At 35.8% G+C, this 19,896-nt stretch overlaps 1 protein-coding gene and 1 long non-coding RNA gene across 15 annotated transcripts in view; one reads left to right on the top strand and one right to left on the bottom strand.

The window, feature by feature from the left end:
* The window catches only part of TNNI3K (TNNI3 interacting kinase), a 301,755-nt gene that overhangs the window by 75,140 nt on the left and 206,719 nt on the right, over window positions 1-19,896 (bottom strand). For 10 of the 13 annotated variants that reach the window (XR_007720751.1, XR_007720754.1, XR_007720811.1 and 7 more), the window contains one exon: window positions 4,925-5,034. Coding sequence is in view for 10 of the 13 variants with exons in the window: in XM_050766192.1 (XP_050622149.1) it covers window positions 4,925-5,034 (110 nt within the window). In the remaining 3 variants the exon portion in view is untranslated. Of the gene's footprint in view, window positions 1-13; window positions 423-3,248; window positions 3,443-3,557; window positions 3,851-4,924; window positions 5,035-19,896 lie in introns of those variants that run through there. The other 3 variants (XM_050766583.1, XM_050766800.1, XM_050766717.1) reach the window with 3 other exon arrangements.
* Window positions 1,054-15,217, top strand: LOC126941058 (uncharacterized). 2 transcript variants are annotated; one of them, XR_007721085.1, is made up of 5 exons: window positions 1,054-1,905; window positions 5,259-5,335; window positions 7,042-7,179; window positions 8,728-8,870; window positions 14,937-15,217. It is a non-coding gene; the product is annotated as an uncharacterized LOC126941058 (long non-coding RNA). The 2 variants fall into 2 exon arrangements; XR_007721086.1 differs by lacking the exon at window positions 7,042-7,179.

The raw sequence follows: 19,896 nt of genomic DNA, 5'->3' as shown, positions 1-19,896 counted from the left end.
ACATAAGAAGAGTATTTGAGCAGATTTACATTTGATGTTTATTTTATGTAAATTATTATACACATCTCAATTAGTGGTATTACAATATTGCTTTCTACATGGATAATTATATATTCATATTTGCGTTTGATCCGTTTTCCTAATTATAGTATGAAAATAAAAATTCAGCTTTGTTAACTGTAGTCTAACTGATATGCATATTGGCATATTTCATACATTTGCAATTGTCCTGTTGACAATTATCTTAGATTTAAGTAGAAGTCTTTAAAACCTGTTATTTCTCTAAGAGAAAAAAGTTAAGGATTTCCAGGGATAGTTGGCTGTTTCCATAAAAATCTGCAAAATCCAATAAATCCACTAGGTGGAGATCTCAGCTTCAATCATTTTAGAAGAACAGGGCTTGAAGATCAACACAATGGATCCTGAACAAAAGGAATTTTAATGAGCTTTATTGCCAATTGTTATTAATTTAAGATTTTGAAAACTAAATAACCTATTAGTACATAGCTTTCAAGTTTGATCTCTTGGGTTTCGCATGCTGCTATTGTTTGGAGTGAGAACTCCTTGTACACTGGAATTAAATGTGAATATAAATATTACATTTAAAAATAGTAGCAGAACAAACATGTCTCATTCAAAGCCATGCTTATTTGAAAAATATATATAGGGATTCAAATAATTTAATTTTTGAGACCACTGTAAAAAATATTTAAAGCATATCTTCACGGTTTAGAATATTATCATATTTTACATTTTTTAGTAGGGGAACAAAAAGGTTAAAAGGGAAACAAACTTCCTTTTCTCGTATCTGTATACCTGTCTAGGTCTAGACATCTTTATATCTACATTTGGTATAATAATAATAATAATAAATAAGCTTTGTAAACCTTATAAGATTATTAGAACAATATAAATATAGCCCACATACCTCACCTCTTTTGTTTCCCTTCCTATTCAGAATTGCTAGGAAATGACTTAAGTTGTTTATTTTGAAAGTTCCTAAACTTCTTACCTCTCTTCGTCTTTTCTCACCAATATTCAAGACTTTATTGCTTTTAATCCTAATTCCTCTGGTACTTTTGTTCATTATTTCTGCTTGAGCTTAACTCCTATGCCACCTATCTGCCTTGCCTGATCCCACTTTATTTTTAAAGCACCTTTAAGGTGAGAGAAGTATCTATGCCAACTTCTTGCATGATAAGTTTATTCCACCCTAATTGACGGCTTCTTCATCTTTGTAGACCAGGTCACTTTTTTTTTCTTGGTAGCTATCTTTCCTTTTCCTTTTTCCTTTTTTTCTACTTTAAAGCACTGTCACCTTACTGCAGCACCTTTAGCTTTGTTCTCTCTCCTCTCGCTGCCAACAATATCCCTGATATCTAGAGGCCTAATGAGTACTCTTGGTCACTAGCTGACTCTCAGGAGGCAGCAGTGCTAGTTCTCCTGGTCTCTTTTCTCTCTTCCATTTCTGAAATTCAGTCTTTTATCTCTTTATGATGTTTCCTTTGAAATCGTTCTCAGGTTTACCCTTGCCCTTGAATCTCCATGGTAACCATTGTAGTCTGTGTGTTGTAATCAACTGGATTACTCAAACAGCAATCCAGCTGGCTGCTCCAACTTCATTGTCTTTTGCTTGAGTTTCAACCCATCAGTTCTCTGTCTTTGTTGGGCACAAATCACCTGGGGTGCTTGTTAAAATGTGGCGTTTCAGGCTCAATGTCAGAGATTTTCATTCAGTAAACTTAGGATAGGGCCCCAGAATCTTTGTTTCAACAAACATTCTAAGGTAATCTGTAACCCACAGTTCGCAGCCACATATTAAGAAACAATGCTCAGCTATTCCAGTGAGCATTAGAAGATAATTCGGCGCTTGCCTTACTATAGGAACTACATACAATTTTTTAAGTAAGTAAATAAATCCTTTGTATCAAACTCAGATGAACTTTCTAAAAAATTACTTTTATCTTGTCACTGCTTTAGAGATAAAAATACAATTGCCAAAATTCCATGTCCAAATTTCCTGTTCTAGTTTCCAAAATCTGTCACTATCTAATATCAGGCTTTTTTTTTTTCTTCTTCTTCTTCTTTTTTTTTTCTTTTTTTTACCTCTTACTGTTTTCCAACCTTCTCCCATCTTCAATAGACTGGTCTTCTTACTCTCCTCAATGTTCTAGTTTATGAATTTTGACTAAGAAGACACCCTGGAGAAAATACTGTGCTTCAAATTCAAGGAATGAGGTAAAGACAGATATACCAGAAAAAATGAGAAGCAAAGTTGATAACCTAGAAAGTAATGACCAGGATAGCATGATGTTAGTGTCCTCCATCTAAAGATGAACTTGTTTCAAATAATGCCTGATACAGAGATTTAACCTCTCCATGACTACAATGTTGCAACTACTACTAGTCTTTCCCTTGTATCTGTTCTCCCAGTGAATTTTCACATGTTCTAGTTGCTTAAACTGTTCTTTCTCACCAAGCTGTCTTCTTTCAGAAAACTCCTGTTTATGATTTCAGCTGAAGTGTTACTCTTTTTGGGAAGCCTTCACTAACCTACATTCTGACTTTGTCCCCCAACTTGCTTGTAGTATTCTTTTAGTATACATTCTCACAGAGTTTTGTCTTTCTTAACCTTAGCAGGTAACTATGGAATCATTAATGTGTTTATTCAATCAATCTCCATATAACTACCAGGTCTTAAACTCCATTTCAGTTAAGAGTTTCCATCTCTATTGAATCCCTTGCCCCTATCCCTAGGAGGTATACAGGAGGAACCCAACAAATAATTGTTGAAGGAAATAATGAAAAATAGCCGATTGTTTCCTTTTCTTTGCCACTCAGCTTGCTGACATGGTAAAGACCTTACTTGGCAATTAAGGAAGACTCAAATGTGTCACATACAGAAGCAGCTCAACTTCACAATACTGAGGTGGTTGCCAGAGCCAAGTCAGGCTCAACTTACTGGCAGACCCACATATCGCAAGTCAGTTGAAGATTTTGCTTTCCTAATATGGTTTTTCTCTATCTTCCCCTCTGCATCTCATCAGCAGAACAAAGACTCTGTGCTGATAGCAATACAACTTTTCTACTAAGCAATCGATTTTTGTCTTTTTTTTTTTTTTTTTTTTTTTAACAGAATCCTTCTTTGGCCATGTTCCAATTTCTGTTTCTCATTTCCCAACCTTTTGCTTAAGACATCCGTTCTATTAAAAAAAAAAAAATGCTTTTAGGACCTGCCAATGACTTACCTTTATCTTGAAATTAGAAATTCCACACGCCTGTTATCTATAATTATGAAGAGGCACTTCATCAAAGCAAAAGGGATTCCCTTGATTGTTATTTGATGGTAAACTTTGTCATAGCTCACATCCCACAGAGAGAAGGAAATTCTAGAATAGGTGCTTGACATACTTTTTCTGAGAAAATATGCCTGAAGTTCATACTGAAATACAAGAAAAGGTTTTCCTAAACTATTTTATGTGATGTAATTTTCAAGAAGACATTTTCTGGACATCAAAATTCAGATGCAGGGATTGAAGGCACTGATAGGCAATAGTGGTATTCATTCATTTACTCAGCAAACATTCTTGAGCATCTAACTTTAGATGTTAGTGTTATAGCAGTGAACAAAATAAAAGAAAACAAAAAGCCCCTGCTTTCATGGAGCTAACATTTTGGTAGTGATGGAAGATTCTAAACAAATAAACATGTAACATATCAGGTTGAATGGCCAGGATAAGAGGTTATCTTCTGAGATACTCAATCCATCCCAAAACGATCTTCATTTTTTCTTCTTAAGAGTTTCTGTGTACACAGATGAGACTGGGTAATGACTTGGTCTGGATTTTGCCTTTAGGAAAAGAATGGAAAACTTGTTTTCTCTTTTCAAACATCTGGACTGGGGCTTATTCTATTTCTCCTAAGTGATTTCCTGAAATAATAACAGCCTCACTTTATCTATTCTCTTGTTGAAGAGAGATAAAGTGCCTAGGAAGGATCAGAAACAAAGTTATATTTTAAGAGGACAATAACTAGGATGGCTTAGGATGGAAAGATAAGAACCATTAGGTCTTTATGTATGAGGTCCTCCAGTGTGAAGAATGCAAACTAATATTCTCCTCTCTGAGCAATGGAATTAATGGATTGATATCAAAACACAAGGATTTTAAAAGACAAAATATACTGGCAGAAAGATTACTAGAGACTGGACTGGACTGTGTTGCTAGGAAAGAAGTTGTACAATCTCCTCTGTGAATCTCTGAGAACAAAGCAGGCATAACCTGTCTGCACACTTAAGAATCCTTTCTTGTAGGCGGATTGTCTGGAATTTCATTCTGTGATAACATTCCCTCACTATTCTTTTAGACCTATGACCATATTTAAAAATTTATTTTAGTGTTTACATATCCCTTCCGTAACATTGATCACTCCATTTGAATTCTAAGTCTATGCTGTTAACCACATCATGATACTATCACTCAGAAAGTTAGAAAGGGATTAGGACCCAGGTCTTCTGCCTCCCACAGTGCTCCTGAAGACCACCTATTCCGAGGCCTGCCTCATGTTTAAAAGCCAACACAAATCCATCCTGTGCCAAATTTCTTGCTTTGGAAAATGACTAAGTGTGGCTCACGCATAGTTAATAAAAATTGCAGCTGAGATGAGACTGTGAGTCATCTGTCATACCCTGGTCTCTCTTTTACTAATCAGTTGTGAGAAACGTTTCAAAATCAGAAAGCAGCAGCTAAGAAATATGAGATACTCAGACTTCTTGAGGCAATTAGAGACTAAAGAGCAGAAGGCAAATCAGTCTTCCCGCCTTGACAGTCTTAAAATACACACTGAAAGTAGACTTTGGAGTTATACTATTTGTGACAGATTTTGACCATAACACATTTTCTAAGAGGAAATAAAAATTACTCACTTCAGGACATGCGTTCCACCCTCGTATCAGCAGAGATGATACAGGCTTGGGAATGGAATAGCCAATGGGAGGTCTGATGTGGTGGTAAGCCATGTCTGCTGCCGCAGCCGCTGCAAACCAAATGGTCATTTCAGTTTTGAAATTCACATATTTATTTCAAGAAACAAATGAAGAGACACACACACACACAAAAGGCATTAAAAATCAATCTGAGCAATATCAGCAGAGATTCAAAGAGACTTCTAGGCCTTTTTCCCCCCAATGGTATAAATAAGTGATGGATAATTTGATACTATAAATTTATCTTTATAATTGTTCATTCATTTGGTTTCAGACTCAATAAATAGCAGAAGGCATTTATAAGGAGTGAAGGAATATGCAAGGAGCAAGTCGTTTTGTTTGAAGTATAGGGTATGTACATGATATTATAAGAAGTAAAGATTGAAAGGCAGATTAAACAAGACTGTATAATGCCATAAATCCTAGGCTAAAGAGCTTGTATTGCATGTAGTAAACATGGAATACCACTGAAATTTCCACTTCTGATAGCACCTGTATCATTGAGCAAAATAGATTTTTTAAAGCTTAAATCCTATTACTGGTTATAAGGTTGTTGGGATTTTAGTTTTTAATTTTATAAAGTAGTTATTATTTTTAAAACTCTCTTGGACACTTCACATCCTTATTTTAGCTAACGACACTCATTGATTGAATTCTGTCGTGTTGCCTGCCTGCATGGATTTCTGAATATTGCTCATCTCAATGTCTGCATCACTGTGTTGTGATTCTTAGAACTTCACTGTAGATTCCTGATTGCTAAATATTTCCTGTTCTGCAACCAATGATTTCTATACTCTCTTAGAAACCAAGCTTGTAGCTACTTTTACTGAATGCATTTTGTATCAGGCATCATGGCAGGTAACTATATAAACTCCTTTAATCCTCCTAACAACCATGCAAAGTAGGTGGTGGTGGTGGTGGTGGTGGTGGTGGTGGTGTGTGTGGAACTAGTTTTTAATGTATAAACATTTTACATATAACTAGTAGTTGGTGCAGACTTTTGTTTCAAAATCCATGGTCTCTTCAGCACACATTATAATGAAAATACTCTGTAATCAACACATGATGCCCTGTTATATCTCACAAAAATTGCTCTGCATCAGTGAAAGGATAAAGTTCCAGGACATTGCTGCTTCCTATCTTTTAGATTGTGGCGTTGTAAGCATCTGTCTATATCTTAATGACTTTTGAGATATAAGCCACAACTACTGCCTCTACTCTACCAAAATTTACTCCCATCAAATTCTGTTTATCCATACACTTTCAGTAGGTCTAGTGAAATTATATGCAATGTGATTTGATCAACACTTTGCTTTATGGATTATTCTGAATTATTACCTAATTTTGCCAATTGTAAATTAATACTTGTTCTTTGTAGAAGTTTAAAAAATTAAGAGAATTAGAAGGAATAAACGTTATCATTTAGAAGAAACCATTGTTAAAATATTTCATGTATTTCTTATATATTCTTTACGTCATTGACCATATGTCAATATGCAATTATGCAATTCTTTTTTCCTAAATATTAAATAATTAATCTAAGCAATCAAGCATTTTCTCATGTTATTAGCACTCTATGTTAACCTATTTTAATGACACTGCGTTTAGCTTTTAATCATTTCCCAATTTGAGGTTGTTCCAAATTTGGGTGTAAACACTTCAAAGAATATCTTTTCAACACGAGTTGCCAGATTTCATAGATTATTCATTTATGATATTTTGAGGAGTGAAAACGATGTGCCAAAGTGCGTAACTACTTTAAAGACTTCGGTACAACAATTATTCTAACAGTTGTACTAAATTTATACTCTCAACAGCATGTGTGTGAGGGTTATCAATATATCTCATCTGCACCAGAATTAGGTTTTCTCATTTTATAAAACATGTTACTAATTTCAGAGGTAAATACATCCACTCATTTTTTGTTGTTTAGATTGTGTTCTTATCAAATATGTCACTCCTTATCAAATGTCTTCTGTGTCACAAAAAATTAGGCATTTTGGTGTACTTTCACTGGTTACTCTTGACTTTTTTTTTTTTTTTTTTTCTCGAGACAGTGTCTCGCTGTGTCACCCAGGCTGGAGTGCAGTAGTGCGATCTGGGCTCACTGCAGCCTTTGCCTCCTGGGATCAAGTGATTCTCCTGCCTCAGCCTCCCGAATAGCTGGGACTACTGGCACGTGCCACCAACCCCAGGTAATTTTTTTGTATTTTTAGTATAGATGGGATTTCACTGTGTTAGTGGTATGGTCTTGCTCTTTTGACCTCGTGATTCTCCTGCCTTGGCCTCCCAAAGTGCTGAGATTACAGGCGTGAGCCACCATGCCCAGCCACTCTTGACTATTTTTAAATTATTTCTGGAATGAGGTAAATCAATAAGCAAACAGACTGGTGCTTAGCAATCATTGATCTTCTAACTTTGCTCTACTTTGTTACCTTATGATCATTTGGATATTGTTGAGCTGGTGTAGCTCTAAGTACATAAGCCAGTATGGTGAGCACATTTAAAATAATTGTACACAGCCTAATGGGTGGGGAGGGACTACTCATAAAATGAGTTAAACTCAGATGCAGGTGCCAGCCATCCCCCTTTGAAACTCTTTTAGATTCTGGTATCAAAAATATAGAGTTACTTGTTTGCTTCTTGGCAGTGTGTCTGGAAAATCAGTTTAAGATGAATGATATTTAATTCTTCATTATTCAAAGTAGATTCTGCAAAGTCTTGGCATCTCCTCCCCTTTGCTTTAAGCACTCTTGGCAGTGATACTACTTATCAGTGCCTCCACCGAAGGTGGGCAACGCAACATGAGGGGGTCATGACATGGAAATTTGTCACCTTGAGATTGTTTTGTCAGTCTTGCTTAAGCAGCCATGCTACACTAACATTTGGGAAATTTTCTGGTATTACAGATTCAGGAAGGCGATTGTCAGCCCATTAATCAAAATTTTACCTTGATTGCTACAAAAAATATGTTAGAGGATTTGTGTAAATGTTGGTTTCTACTTTAAAGAGTGAGACTTTACCATTAAAGGAGAATAAAGCTAAATTTAAAAATATTAATAACTATTTATTGAGCAACTATTATGTTTCAACACTATCCTGAAATATTTATCAATAGTTTAGTAAAAATAATAATCTAGATCTAGAGTAGGAATATCTAATAGAACTTTTTACACTGATAAAAATGTTCTTGTAATCCCAGCACTTTGGGAGGCCAAGGCAGGCAGATCACAAGGTCAGGAGATTGAGACCATTCTGGCTAACACGGTGAAACCCCGTCTCTACTAAAAATACAAAAAATTAGCTGGGCATGCTGGCACACACTGTAGTCCCAGCTACTCGAGGCAGGAGAATCACTTGAACCCAAGGCAGAGGTTGCAGTAAGTCGAGATCATGCCACTGCACTCCAGCCTGGGCGACAGAGCAAGACTCCGTCTCAAAAAAAAAAAGTTCTACATTGTTCAATATGATAGCATAAAGTTACAGAGCACTTAAAATGTGGCTACTGTGACTGATACATTGAGTTTTTAATTTGTTTAATTTTATTTAATATAAATTTAAACAGTCATGGTAAGTGGCTTTCATATTAAACAACATAATTCTAGAGCATAGCTTGCACTCTCATTATCCTGAATAACAAGACCTGAGTTAAACACAGTATTGTGAGTCAGCTGCAGAGTCTATGTAACCATGGTGTCAATTTGTGGATTCAACTTCTCCCTTGTTTGTCAATACTTTATCAGGAAAAGAAAAGACACGAATGGAGACTGTCTATGTTGCTTCTCAAAAGTGACAGACCAGTGAAAAGCTACAGAACAAGCATTCAACACAACACGTGATAACCTCATTCATATATTCATTTGTCAAAATGTACTGACTATTTTATGTAAGTGATAATAAACCAAAAATAATCTGGTGTTATTTTTTTCAATGAAAGTTGGTAAATGAATAAATAAGAAATAAGTGAATGACTAAGTTTTTTCACTGCATGTTATGGTTCAGTCGTTAATTCTAAAATGTGATTCCTTTTGCCTGGAATGTTCTCCCCTACCCCTTTTTCCTTCATAACATCTACTGTCATTTAGGTCTTATCTTTGATTGACTTTTCCTGGGTACCTTCCTACGTACTCCCATAACAATCTGTACTATCATAACATGTATTATACTTAATTGCCTCTTTATTTGTCTGCCTGTGCATATAGATCATAAATGCCTTGAGGTCAGGGACTGTCTTTTAACCATTGTATCTTCTGTGCCTAGCACAGTAATTGGCTATTAATAGGTATTCAAAAGGTATGTATTATTTCCCTTAGGATAATGGCCTCCAGCTACATCCATGTTGCTGCAAAGCACATTATTTTGTTCTTTTTATGGCCATATAGTACTCTATGGTGTATATGTAGCATAGTTTCTTTATCCAATCCTCTGTTGATGTGCACCTAAGTTGATTCCATGTCTTTGCTATTGTAAATAGTAGAGGTCATTATCCAAAGGGAATTAATGCAGGAACAGAAAACCAAATAACACATGTTCTCACCTATAAGTGGGAGCTAAACATTGGGTACACATGGACATAAAGATGAGAACAACAGACACTGCAGACTACTAGAGGGGGAAGGGAGAGAGAGGGGCAAGTTGAAAAACTGCCTATTGGCTGCTATGCTCACTACCTGGTGATGCGATCCATAACCCAAACCTGAGCATCACAATATACCCATGTAGCAAACCTGCACATGTGCCCCCGAATCTAAAATATAAGTTGAATAATAATAAATTAAACAATTAAAAAGGTAGGCACTAAAAGTGTTATTTAACTGGAACTAATATAAATTCTGGTATATAGGACTCAGTAACATTTACTGAATAAATGAATGAAGATGATAGCTCAATAGCAATAAATATCTTATTCATTATTATGTTTAGAGAACAGGGCACAATGCCTAGCCATCAAGAAACACTGTAGAATGAATATAATGTTTAGTTTAATTCTAGATTACAACATGATCAGGTAAATTACTGAAATCTCGTGGCAAATTTAATCAATAATATTATCTTTCATTAAAAAATATGGGAGGAGGTGCTTTGATAAATTGAAGCAGAGTGACATAATAAGAAATACCTTTACCAAGGAAATCTGGAGGCCTAATTTTCAGTCTGGCTTTGCTGTAAACTCTCTGGGAGATACTAATTAAGCCAATTTGCCTCATGAACATTAATTTTGTTAAATGTAAGATGAAGCAGGGAAGACATAGTATAATGGTGGCAAGCATGGGCTTTGAAGACAGGGAACCCGAGTATTTAAGTCTTGACTACTCTCTTACATTGATTCTAAAGGAACTTAACCCACACATTACTAGGACTAAATGAGATAATATACATAGAGCTCCAGGCACATTGTTGTCTCTCAGCAAGTGTAGCTGCGTTGCTGCTATTATTATCATCATCTGCACATCTGAGAGTCTCACCATTTCTTTTTGGTTTGAACCTAGAGAACTAGATATAAAAAACATAATTGCATGTTTTCTGTTTTGTTTAGAATGCCAGTTATCTTAGATCCTTTTTAGGTTCTCTTTGGGTATGAATACCAAGTAAAATATTACATTGAGTTACTGCAAATTTTAAGGCTACAACCTATCTCATTGGTCATAAGGCTCAGCTCATAATGCAATATGACTATGCAGACAGAATGACTGAGCAGCTCTCCATGACAACCTTAATTATCTATACCCCACTTATGGATAAGTTAGTATTAGTTTCTCAGTCCCTAAAGTAACCTTTCATTGTCTTCTGTTTTATAAAATTAAATTTAGAAACTCATATTAAAAAGACTGAAAAGAGAGCAATACACTACAATATTTTGTTAGTAAGTTTTGACCAGTATGAAATTGCCAGAAATATCTTAATTTTTCAACTTTGATTGTGTTTATGTGTGTTCTGAAAAGTATAATTGATTCTACTTCATTGTTTTTAATGGGCAGGGGTGTGGTGAGACAAAGCAAATGTGTTCTACAATCCCAGCAAGAGCTAAGACACATTCTTTGTTAAACTGACACTTTTCAATGATGTATCACCAGAGTGTATAGCATCTGAGAGAGACCATGAGATTGCAATCTTGAGATTGCACTAAGAATGGCTTAATTTTTTAAGCCACATCCCATTCTCATTACATACTGTCAGAAGAATAGATTAATTTGCTCCATTGTCTGTTCTCATTGCAATCTTTGTCAGTGTAATGAAATATTGGAATGTTAATATCAGCTATATTCATAGAAAAATCTCCATCTATTGGCCTGATTTAATCTTTCCAGTGATCTGGGTGGTGATTGGTTGGCTCTGCTCTTTTTAGTGATAAACTGATAAGGATTAGCACAATAAACAAGATTTCAGAACTTCAGCTCACTCCTATTTTCCTGCCGCTTGTCAATGCACAGTCCACACCATCAGTGTGTTTGTATCCTTTGAAGTTATTATATTCAGAATACTTTATGGTCCAAATAATATGTTGAAAAGGACATACTCATGTAATATTTAAGGATGGGTAGTAAACTCAAATGGCTACCAATATGAGACCTGTTGGATATCTGTGTATTTAAATGTACTTTAATTCATATTTTTAAATACCATGTGACGTAAAAAGTCTGCAAGCTATATGTGGTTCCCGGACTTCCATTTTGCAACTCTGAGTTAAAGTCTCAATATGAAGTCTCACCAAATCCTGCCTAGAAAAAATTGGCAGATGTTCTTAAATTACTGCTATATCCCAGGCTATAAGAGCCTGGCATTAAGGAATCCCAGGACACAGAGTTAAATCTCTTTGTGAACCAGCTGGCTTCACACAGGAAAACAAAAAGAAAACAAGAGACTCTCTTCTCTGGGCCCAGACTATAATTTGAAAGTGATCCACAAATCTGGGTACCTGGTTATAAGGAAATGGGAATGGATACAATACATATTGATGGATTAATTCATCTCAGCTTTCTTCTTTAGTTGATCATGATGTATTGGAGGAGACAAGCCCAGGAGAGAAATGAAATCTAGGAAGCAGGTGTTGATTTCTTTCTGTAAAATGTATTGAGTATAGCTCTTATTTGCCAGGTTGTGCCAGCTTCTTTTTCATCTTGCCTGGTTCTTCTCTCTCTGTTTGGCTTCACACCTTGGCTCCTTCTCTTTCTAATCTGATCATTTCCCTCCTAAATCTGCTCCTTTTCTTGTATCCATCATTATCATGATGGTTAAGCCAGAAGCCTAGAAGTCTTTCTTGACCTCCTCATTTCCCTTGTGCTCCCACCTCAATCCATTGGGAAGTCCTATTGAAATCTCCCTAAACCAATATGTCCTTTCTCTTTCAAAGCTACTGCTTCAGCTAACGTAATAGATATTTCTTCTAGATGAACTGATTTCTCTGCCTCCAGTTTTGAATTTCTCCAACCCAGCCTTTGCTTTGTTACAAGAGGAGCATTCTAAAATAATAATAAGAGTTGTTCTATATCCCTTCTTAAAACTTTGCAGTGACCTCCATTGATGATACACACAAGGCCTGTGATAGTTCATTTAATGTGTCAACTTGACTGGGCTAAGAGATACCCAGATAGCTGGGAAAATGTTATTTCTAGTGTGTCTGTGAGGGTGCGTCTTGAAGAGATTAGCATTCGAGTCGTAGACTGAGTGTAAAAGATACACCCTCACCAATGTGGGCTGGCATCATCCAATCCCTTGAGGGCCCCAATAGAATCAGGAGGCAGAGGAAGGGTGAATTAGCTCTCTTTTCTGGGGCTGTGACATGCATCTTCTCCTGACTTCAGATATCAGCACTTCAGGTCCTTGGGCCTTCAGATTCTGGAACTTACAGTGGTGACCCTGCTGATTCTCAGGACTTTGAATTCACACTGAATCACATCACTGACTTTCCGGGTTCTCTGGTTCGCAGACAGCATATTGTGGGATTTCTTGGCCTTCATAATCATATGAGACAATTCCCACAATAAATCATTTTTTATAGATATAAATAGAAATATTTCACTGGTTCTGCTTCTCTGGAGAACCCTGAGTTGTACAAGGACCTTCAACATCTGGTTCCAGTTTTACATTTATAGTCTGTGTTGTTTGACTGATGTCCTTGTCTTCTCTGATTCATCCCTACTGAACTGTCTGTGGATTTCTCAGGGCTCTGGACCTTGCCGGTATAGCTTTCTTCTGGATCATCTTACTCACCTCTTCATAGTTTACCTATTTAATTAGTAGACATCTTTTAAAGGTGCATTCAGGTATCATCTGTTCTAAGAAACCTTCCCTGATATCCTTTTACTACCTCCAGTCTGGGTAAAAGGCCCTTCCAGGGAGCATCCTTAGCCCTCTGTGCTTCTCTCTAGTTGAGACTTACTCTGCTGATTTTACTTCTGTCACTCATTCTCTATACTATGAGTAGTTTGATGGCCTGGTCACTGACCTATTCCTCTTTATTTTCTGCTTACTATGGCACAGTTTCTGGCTCATAGAAAGAAAGAACTCTATGGTGGCCTAAAGATAATAATAATAATAGCTAACATTTATTGAATGCTTATTATTGTCAACCACTGCTCTAATCTTTTGAAGTAGGTCTTATTATTATATCCATTTCAAAAATAAATGAATGCTGGTGAGGATGCAAAGAAATGGGAACTCTCATAAACTGTTAGTGGGAATGTTAATTAGTACAGCCACTGCAATGGAGAACAGCATGGAGGTTTCTCAAAAAACTAACAATTGTACTACCATATTATCCAGCAGTCACACTGTTAGGTATATATTCAAAAGAGAAGAAATCAGTATATCTAAGAGATGGCTGCACTCCCATGTTTACTGCAGCACAATTCAAAATAGTAAAGATTTTGAATCAACCTAAATGTACATCAATAGATAAATGGATAAAGAAAATTTGGTACATATTCATAAGGAATATTATTCAGACATAAAAAGAATGAAATCCTATTTGCAACAACATGGATGGAACTGGAAGTCATTATGTGAAGTGACATAGGCCAGGCACAGAAAGACAAATATCACATGTTCTCGCTTATATGTGGGAGCTTAAATAAAATGAACTCATGGAGATAGAAAGTAGAATGATAGTTACCAGAGGCTGGGAAGGGTAGTGGGGAAGATGAGATAAAGTGGAAACAGTTAATAGATATAAAAATACAGTTAGATAAAATGAATAAGATCTAGTATTCAGTAGCATAATGGAGTGACCATAGTTAACAATAATTTGCTGCATGTTTTAAAACAACTAAAGAATGGAATTAGAATGTCCCTAATCCAAAGAAATGATAAATGCTTAAGATAGATATCCCTATTATTCTGGTTTGATCATTACACATTTTATGCCTGAATCAAAATATCACATGTACCCTGTAAATATGTGCAACTATTATGTATCCATAATAACATAAAAGAAAGAATTAAGAATAAAAAATAATAAACTAAAGTATAGGTAGGTTAAATAAATTGCACAAGGTCACAAGACACATGCCAATTCTCTTCAGTCCCTACAGTGTTAGCCTGAAAAATGTTTTCTTTAAAATATTGAATTAATTTCCAACATTAAAAAATGTATGGATTTCTTAATTAACAAGCAGAAATTAGTTGATATGGTCAGCGTGGGTATACCTATGTTCCTGCTCAGTGCTGTTTGGCTGAAGCGTGAGTCAGAGCACGTGATTTCTTATTCAACACACTGTTCAGCCTTGAGCATCTGCATGCTTCCCATGGTCCTGTGTGCATTTGATCTTTTTTATTTGACCTTTAAGGTGGTGGATGTGATGGTTTTTCAGTTTTCCTAAACCTGTGATTACAGGTTGATTTGAACATGTGAGATGCAAAAGAGACCCTAACTTCAAGCTTTTCTGAATGTATACCTATCACTTGTGTAGGAGTCAATGCTAATATTGGTGTTCTTTGTTTATATTTTTCCCAGGAGGTAGTATGCTGCTAAATCCAGAAGGATGAGTCCTGTGTAATGTTGCTACTACAATAATTGATAATGCTGTCTCACTTTGGAGTCATGGATTCGTTCCTCATTGTAAATGGCTAATATGTAGCTTATATTGAATCTGATGCTTCACATAATTTATTGCTGAACATATGCTAGATTGCCTAAACACTGCAATGATATTAGACATCTTGTTTCTTGATTCATGGTAACTGTCCAAGTTTGAAAAATTCAGCATCTATCATAAACAAACTCTCTTTCCAATAAAGTACTATACATTTTAATATCTGGGATATTGGAATAAAATTACTCTTAGGCAAGACTTTCAACATTTTATTAAATATTCTCCCTCTAAAATGGGTAACTATTTCAGGGGTCCATGAACTAAAATCTCAGGGCCATCTTTACCTTTTTAAAGTATTCAGTTTATAATTAGCAAAGTCTAATGAAGTAGAGAAAATTACAAAACTGTGAGTAAAATGCAACAAATACAATGATAAATGGTGACGGGATAAGGAGGAAATTGCACATAACTTGATATTGGAGAATTAAGAAAGATTTTTGGAAAGAAATTACATTTAGACCAAGACCTAAAATAAATTGGAATTAGTGTAATGAAAAGTGGAGAAGAGTGTCTCTGACAAAGAGACTAATGTGCACAAAGGCATGGAGGTAAGAGGAGACATGCTGGGGAAATGAAAGTTTCCTGTGGTTGGGATGACTCTGGATGACAGGCTGCATGTGGTGAGAAGGAGGCCGGGAGGCAGGCAGGGACATAATCATAAGGGGCTTTGAAGATTGTGTTAAGACATATTGTTTTTATCTTAAGAGCAAAAGAAAAACACTGGGAATTTTAAGTCAGAGAAGTGCTATGTTCAAATTTGCATTTTCAGAAAGCTAAATCTAGTGATTTGTGGAAAAAAGATGATGAGCAAGGCTGAAGACAGGATACTATTTAAGACAATGTGCAGTATTCGACATGTGAAATAAGGAAGTAGCTGTGGAAATGGAGATAACTGGATGGATTTGAGAGGTAAACTGTAGAACCAAAAATAGGAAAATAATTTTAAAAAGAAAGAAAGAGATAAATAAAATGAGAACTAAAGAGGAGTCAAGGACGACTTTGAAATTTCTACATGGGCCGCCTACAGAATGAGAGTGCCACTAAAGTAGAGAATCAAAGGGAGTTTTGACCTTGTGTTACACTTTTCCCTAATCTTGCACCTTACAGAGAGTTTGCAGTTTATAAAGTATGTTCACAAACATCATCTCATTTAATGCTCACAGTAATTTTTGTGGTAGTCATCATTAATTGCATTTACTGAGGAAACAGAACTTGTGAAAAGGCCTAGAGGTCAGATGAAATGCAACATACTGAGAGTATAGAAAGTGAACTAGTGTTAGTAATGTGAGAGGTACAGAATCAGGGAGAGTTTTACAGGACATAGTAAGAATTTTGAGATTGAATCCTAAGAATATGGGAAGCCATACAATAATTTTAAGCAATGGTAATATATCAGGTTTATGTTTTTAAAATATCATTTCAGTGGATGTTTAGAGATTGGAGAGGAAAAGAAAACAAAAATAAACCAAGAAAGAACAGCCAAAAACAATTTCAGAAGTTCAAGCGATAAAGCTGGCAGTTTGCACTAGGGTGATGGCAGATGAAACATTTTGAGAAATAGACAAAGTTAAGGTATATATCTTACCACTTCAATTCAACATTGTACTGGAGGTCCCTGACTGTTCAAAAAGGCAAAGACAGACAGAAAAGAAAGAAAGAAAGAAAGAAAGAAAGAAAGAAAGAAAGAAAGAAAGAAAGAAAGAAAGAAAGAAAGAAAGAAAGAGAGAGAGAGAGAGAGAGAGAGAGAGAGAGAGAGAGAGAGAAAGAAAGAAAAGAAAGAAAGAAAGAAAGAAAGAAAGAAAAAAAAGAGAGAAAGAAAGAAGGTACAAAAAAGGGAACTAGGATGGACAAGTAAATTTAGTAAGTTTGTGGGGTACTAGATTGTAATAAAACATTATTATATTTCTATATATTAATAGTAGCAAAAAATTGGACATTGATTCATTTTGTTTTATTAAGTTCTCGGGAAACATGTGCAGGATGTGCAGGCTTGTTGCATAGGTAAACATGTATCATGGTGGTTTGCTGCACCTATCAATCCATCACCTAGGTATTAAGCACAGTATACATTAGCTATTTTTCCTGATGCTCTCCCTCCCCCGGCCTTCCCCAACAGGCCCCAGTATGCATTGTTCCCCTCCCTGTGTCCATGTGTTCTCATTGTTTAGCTCCCACTTATAAGTGAGAACATGTGGTGTTTGGTTTTCTGTTCCTGTGTTAGTGTTCTGAGGATAATAGCTTCCAGCTCCATCTATGTCCCTGCAAAGGACATGATCTTGTTCCTTTTTTATAGCAGCGAAATATTCCATGGAGTATATGTACCACATTTTCCTTATCCAATCTATCATTAATGGGCATTTGGGTTGATTCCATCTCTTCCCTATTGTGAATAGTGCTGCAATGAACACAAGCATGCATGTATCTTTATAACAGAATGATTTATATTCCTTTGGGTATAGACCCAGGAATGTGATTACCGGGTCAAATGATACTTCACATTCTAGGCCTTTGAGGAATCACCACATTGTCTTCCACAATGGTTGAACTAATTTACATTCCCACCATCAGTGTAAAAGCATTTCTATTTCTTCATAGCCTCGCCAACATCTGTTGTTTTTTGACTTATTAATAATCGCCATTCTGACTGGCATGAAATCGTGTCTCATTGTGGTTTTGATTTGTGTTTCTCTAATGATCTGTGATGTTGAGCTTCTTTTTATATGTTTGTTGGCCGCACAAATGTCTTCTTTTGAGACATGTCTGTACATGTCCTTTGCCCACTTTTTAATGGGGTTGTTTTTTCATGTAAATTTGTTTAAGTTCCTTGTAGATTGTGGGTATTAGACCTTTTTCAGATAGACAGATAATAAACATTTTCTCCTATTTGGTAGATTGTCTGTTCACTCTGATGATAGTTTCTTTTGCTGTGCAGAAGATCTTTAGTTTAATTAGCTCACATTTGTCAATTTTTGCTTTTGCTGCATTGCTTCTGACATTTTTGTCATAAAATCTTTGTCCATGCTTATGTCTTGAATGATCTTGCCTAGATTTTCTTCTAGGGTTTTTATAGTTTAGCTTTTACATTGGTCTTTAATCCATCTGGAGTTAATATTTTTATAAGGCATAAGGAAGGGGTCCAGTTTCAATTTTTTGCATATGCCTAGCCAATATTCCCAGCACAATTTATTAAATAGGGAATCCTTTCCCTATTGCTTGTTTTTGTCAGGTTTGTCAAAGATCAGATGGTTATAGATGTGTGGTCTTATTTCTGAGTTATCTATTCTCTCCCATTGGTCTATGTGTCTGTTTTTTGCTTACCAGTACCATGATATTTTGGTTATGTAGTCTTATAGTGTAGTTTGAAGTTGGATACCATGATGCCTCCAGCTTTGTTCTTTTTGCTTGGGATTGTCTTGGCTATATGGGCTCTTTTGGTTCCATATGATTTTTTTTTTCTAATTCTGTGAAGAATGTCAAAGGTTATTTAATGGTAATAGCATTGAATCTATAAATTACTTTGGGCGGTCTGACCATTTTCATGATATTGATTCTTTCTCTCCATGAGCATGGAATGATTTTACATTTATTTGTGTCCTCTCTTATTTCTTTGATCAGTGGTTTGCAGTTCTCCTTGAGGAGGTCCTTCACTTCCCTTGTTAGTTGTATTTCTAGGTATTTTATTTTCTTTATAGCAATTGTGAGTGACAGGTTCATTCACAATTTGCCTCTCTTCTTGTCTATTGTTGGTGTATAGGAATACTTGTGATTTTTGCACATTGATTTGTATCCTGAGACTTTGCTGACATTGCTTAAAGCTCAATAGGTTTTTGGACTGAGACAATGAGGTCTTCTTGACATAGGATCATGTCATCTGCAAACAGAGACAGTGTGACTTTCTCTCTTCCTATTTGAATATGTTTAATTTCTTTCACTTGGCCTGATTGTCCTGGCCAGAACTTCCAATACTATGTTGAATAGGAGTAGTGAGAGAGGGAATACTTGTCTTGTGCCAGTTTTCAAGAGGAATGCTTCCAGCTTTTGCCCATTCAATATGATATTGGCTGTGGGTTTGTCATAAATGGCTCTTATTATTTTGAGGTATGTTCCATCAGTACTTAGTTTATTGAGAGTTTTTAACATGAAGGGATGTTGAATTTTATCAAAGACCTTTTCTGCATCTATTGAGATAATCATGAGGTTTTTGTCTTTAGTTCTGTTTATGTGATGAATTGCGTTTATTGATTTGCATATGTTGAACCAGCCTTACATCATGGAGATGAAGCCAACTTGACTGTGGTGGATAAGCTTTTTTATGTCCTGCTGGATTTGGTTTGCCAGCATTTTATTGACAATTTTTGCATCAATGTTCATCGGGGATATTGGTCTGAAGTTTTCTTTTTTTGTTATATCTCTGCCAGGTTTTGGTATCAGGATGATGCTGGTCTCATAATATGGATTAGGGAGGAGTCCTTCCTTTTCAATTGTTTGGAATAGTTTCAGAAAATAAGGTACCAGCTCCTCTTTGTACCTCAGTTAGAATTCAGTTGAAATCCTTCTGGTCCTGGGCTTTTTTTTTGGTTGGTAGGCTATTTATTATTGCTTCAATTTCAGAACTTAATATTGGTCTACTCAGGGATTCAACTTCTTCCTGGTTCAGTCTTGCAGGGGTGTACATATCCAGGTATTTATCCATTTCTTCTAGATTTTCTAGTTTATTTGCATAGAGGTATTTATAGTATTTTCTGGTGGTTGTCTGTATTTCTGTGGAGTCAGAAGTATATCCTCTTTATCATTTTTTATTATGCCTATTTGATTATTCTC

This window comes from Macaca thibetana, chromosome 1 (assembly GCF_024542745.1).
Source record: "Macaca thibetana thibetana isolate TM-01 chromosome 1, ASM2454274v1, whole genome shotgun sequence".
NCBI lineage: Eukaryota > Metazoa > Chordata > Mammalia > Primates > Cercopithecidae > Macaca > Macaca thibetana.
The sequence above is the reverse complement of the archived record's forward strand: the minus strand, read 5'-3'. Positions and strand labels throughout refer to the sequence as shown.